This window comes from Diaphorina citri, unplaced genomic scaffold (genome assembly GCF_000475195.1).
Source record: "Diaphorina citri unplaced genomic scaffold, Diaci psyllid genome assembly version 1.1 scaffold1680, whole genome shotgun sequence".
NCBI classification, from domain to species: Eukaryota; Metazoa; Arthropoda; class Insecta; order Hemiptera; family Psyllidae; genus Diaphorina; species Diaphorina citri.
Window position 1 is genome coordinate 89,762 of NW_007379106.1, and position 2,097 is coordinate 91,858.

Below are 2,097 nucleotides of genomic sequence, written 5' to 3' on the forward strand. Positions count from 1 at the left end.
TCGCTGTCTCGTCTGTCGTGCGCGCTGTTTGACGCCGACTTTCGGAAACATTTTGTTCAAATCAGCGGGGAGATGTTCTGTCTGTCTGTAAACAAAATATCTCGAGAACGGTAAGAGCTAGAGACTTGAAATTTGGTATGTAGCTGTGAAATGAGACAAGGATGCGACACGAAACTTTTAGTTAAGATAGGTGCTGCGGTTGGCCGTATTTTGACCGCTTTTTGGCGGTTTTCGACCATTTTTTGGCGGTTTTTAGCTATACTGATTAAACGGTTAGAGATATTGTAAAAGTTACTATACCTAGAACAAAAAAATTTCCTCTTTCCGTTTTCAGATTTTGGACCAGATCAACTCTAACTTCACAGTAGACACCGGTCTGCAGGATATAGACACTCTCCAACGGGTCCAAATGTACAACGGGCGGCCCGACATGGGCGTTTGGCGGTCCGACAAATGTAACGCCTACGACGGAACGGACGGCACGTTCTATGAGTACTCGAAAGTGACGGCCCGCCAGAACTTGAGCTTCTTCAGCAACTTCATTTGTCGGAATGTGGAGATGGTGAAAGTTCAAGAGACACCGGTAAGTAGGAATAGCTGGAGTACCTTAAATAGGGAGCAGGCCATTGTCTGCTGTGGGACTAAAATTCGGGATCAGAGCAGCCAAACCCTAACCAGCCTGGCTAGCTGGAGGTTACAAAGGGTAGGTAAATCATGCTTCAAAGAAAAGTTCAGATCCTCATGATGGTTGACTATGGTTGGGGTCGTTGGGGATGGCCTATTGGGCCAATTAATCGGCTAGAGACCGTCAACCCCCTTCGGTGCAGCTACACCGCTACAACAGCAATAGCCAATGGACATGGTTGGTTCAGTGGTAACGCTTTGCTTACCACGCAGAAGGTCCCGGGTCCGATTCCAAAAGTCGACAAAATAGACCATTGACCCCCGGGCCCCGCCGCGCGCCGAGAACATTGACGCCTACTAAGTACTATGCTAAGCCATATCTAATGTATCACTTTGCCCTGTGTCCTCTTCAGTTATTCAGTCTAAGCACCGTCCCTCGCTACTCAATGATACCGGAGCTGTTCTTAAAAGATTTCATATCAACCCTAAATTTCAAAAGTTCACCTTCAGATTATGCCGATCTATGAAGGTGAAAAAAACCTGCCGAATCAGTTCATGTAAAGATGGACAAGCGTGCTTACTGGAACTTAGCATGGTGCGCTGCCGTGCGCTCAGATACAAGATAAATCACCCCAACGGAACAGAGAGGCGCTAAGTTTAGCGTACATAGGTTAATATTTTAGCTATAGGTCGGTGGTTCGCTTCCCTCCCGGACCGGATTTTATCCTAAACAGTAAAACAGATGAGGTTCGTTCTCGGAACTACTGGATTTCTCCTATCCTGTCTTCCTTCTCTTTTCGCGTTCGGGACGATAAGTCCTTAGCAGTTACAGCTCCCTCTATCAAACCTCATAAAAAAGTAAGGTCAGCCGCTCACTATCAGGTAGACCTGACGACAGGTAAACCTTGGTGCGCTGCCGTGGGCTCAGATACAAGATAAATCACCCCAAAGGAACAGAGAGGCGCTAAGTTTAGCGTACATAGGTTAATATTTTAGCTATAGGTCGGTGGTTCGATTCCCTCCCGGGCCGGATTTTATCCTAAACAGTAAAACAGATGAGGTTCGTTCTCGGAACGGCTGGCTTTCTCCTATCCTGTCTTCCTTCTCTTTTCGCGTTCAGGACGATAAGACCTTAGCAGTTACAGCTCCCTCTATCAAACCTCATAAAAAAGTAAGGTCAGCCGCTCACTATCAGGTAGACCTGACGACAGGTAAACCTGATCAGGTCTACCTGATAATGTGTGTACTCATCAGCTCTCAGGTAGACCTGACAGACGAACCTTTACAGGCGTACCTGGCAGGTCTACCTGATAGTGAGTCGCTGGTATAAGTACTTACGATGAGCAAAGCAAACGTAATGCCTATCAGAGCCCCAGCCAGAACATCTGTCCAGTGATGCATATTATCCAGAACCCGCGTTAGAGAGGTGTACCACGCCGCCTTCAAATGGAGAAGAAAATTTACGTAAACGAG

The 2,097-nt window shown here is 47.0% G+C and overlaps 1 protein-coding gene across 1 annotated transcript in view; it reads left to right on the forward strand.

The window, feature by feature from the left end:
* The window catches only part of LOC113470591 (scavenger receptor class B member 1-like), a 13,161-nt gene extending 12,010 nt beyond the window's left edge, over window positions 1–1,151 (forward strand). The window contains exon 6 of the mRNA XM_026829139.1: window positions 1,038–1,151. Coding sequence (XP_026684940.1) covers window positions 1,038–1,151 — 114 coding nt within the window. The remainder of the gene's footprint in view (window positions 1–1,037) is intronic.
* Window positions 1,152–2,097: the final 946 nt, after the last annotated feature.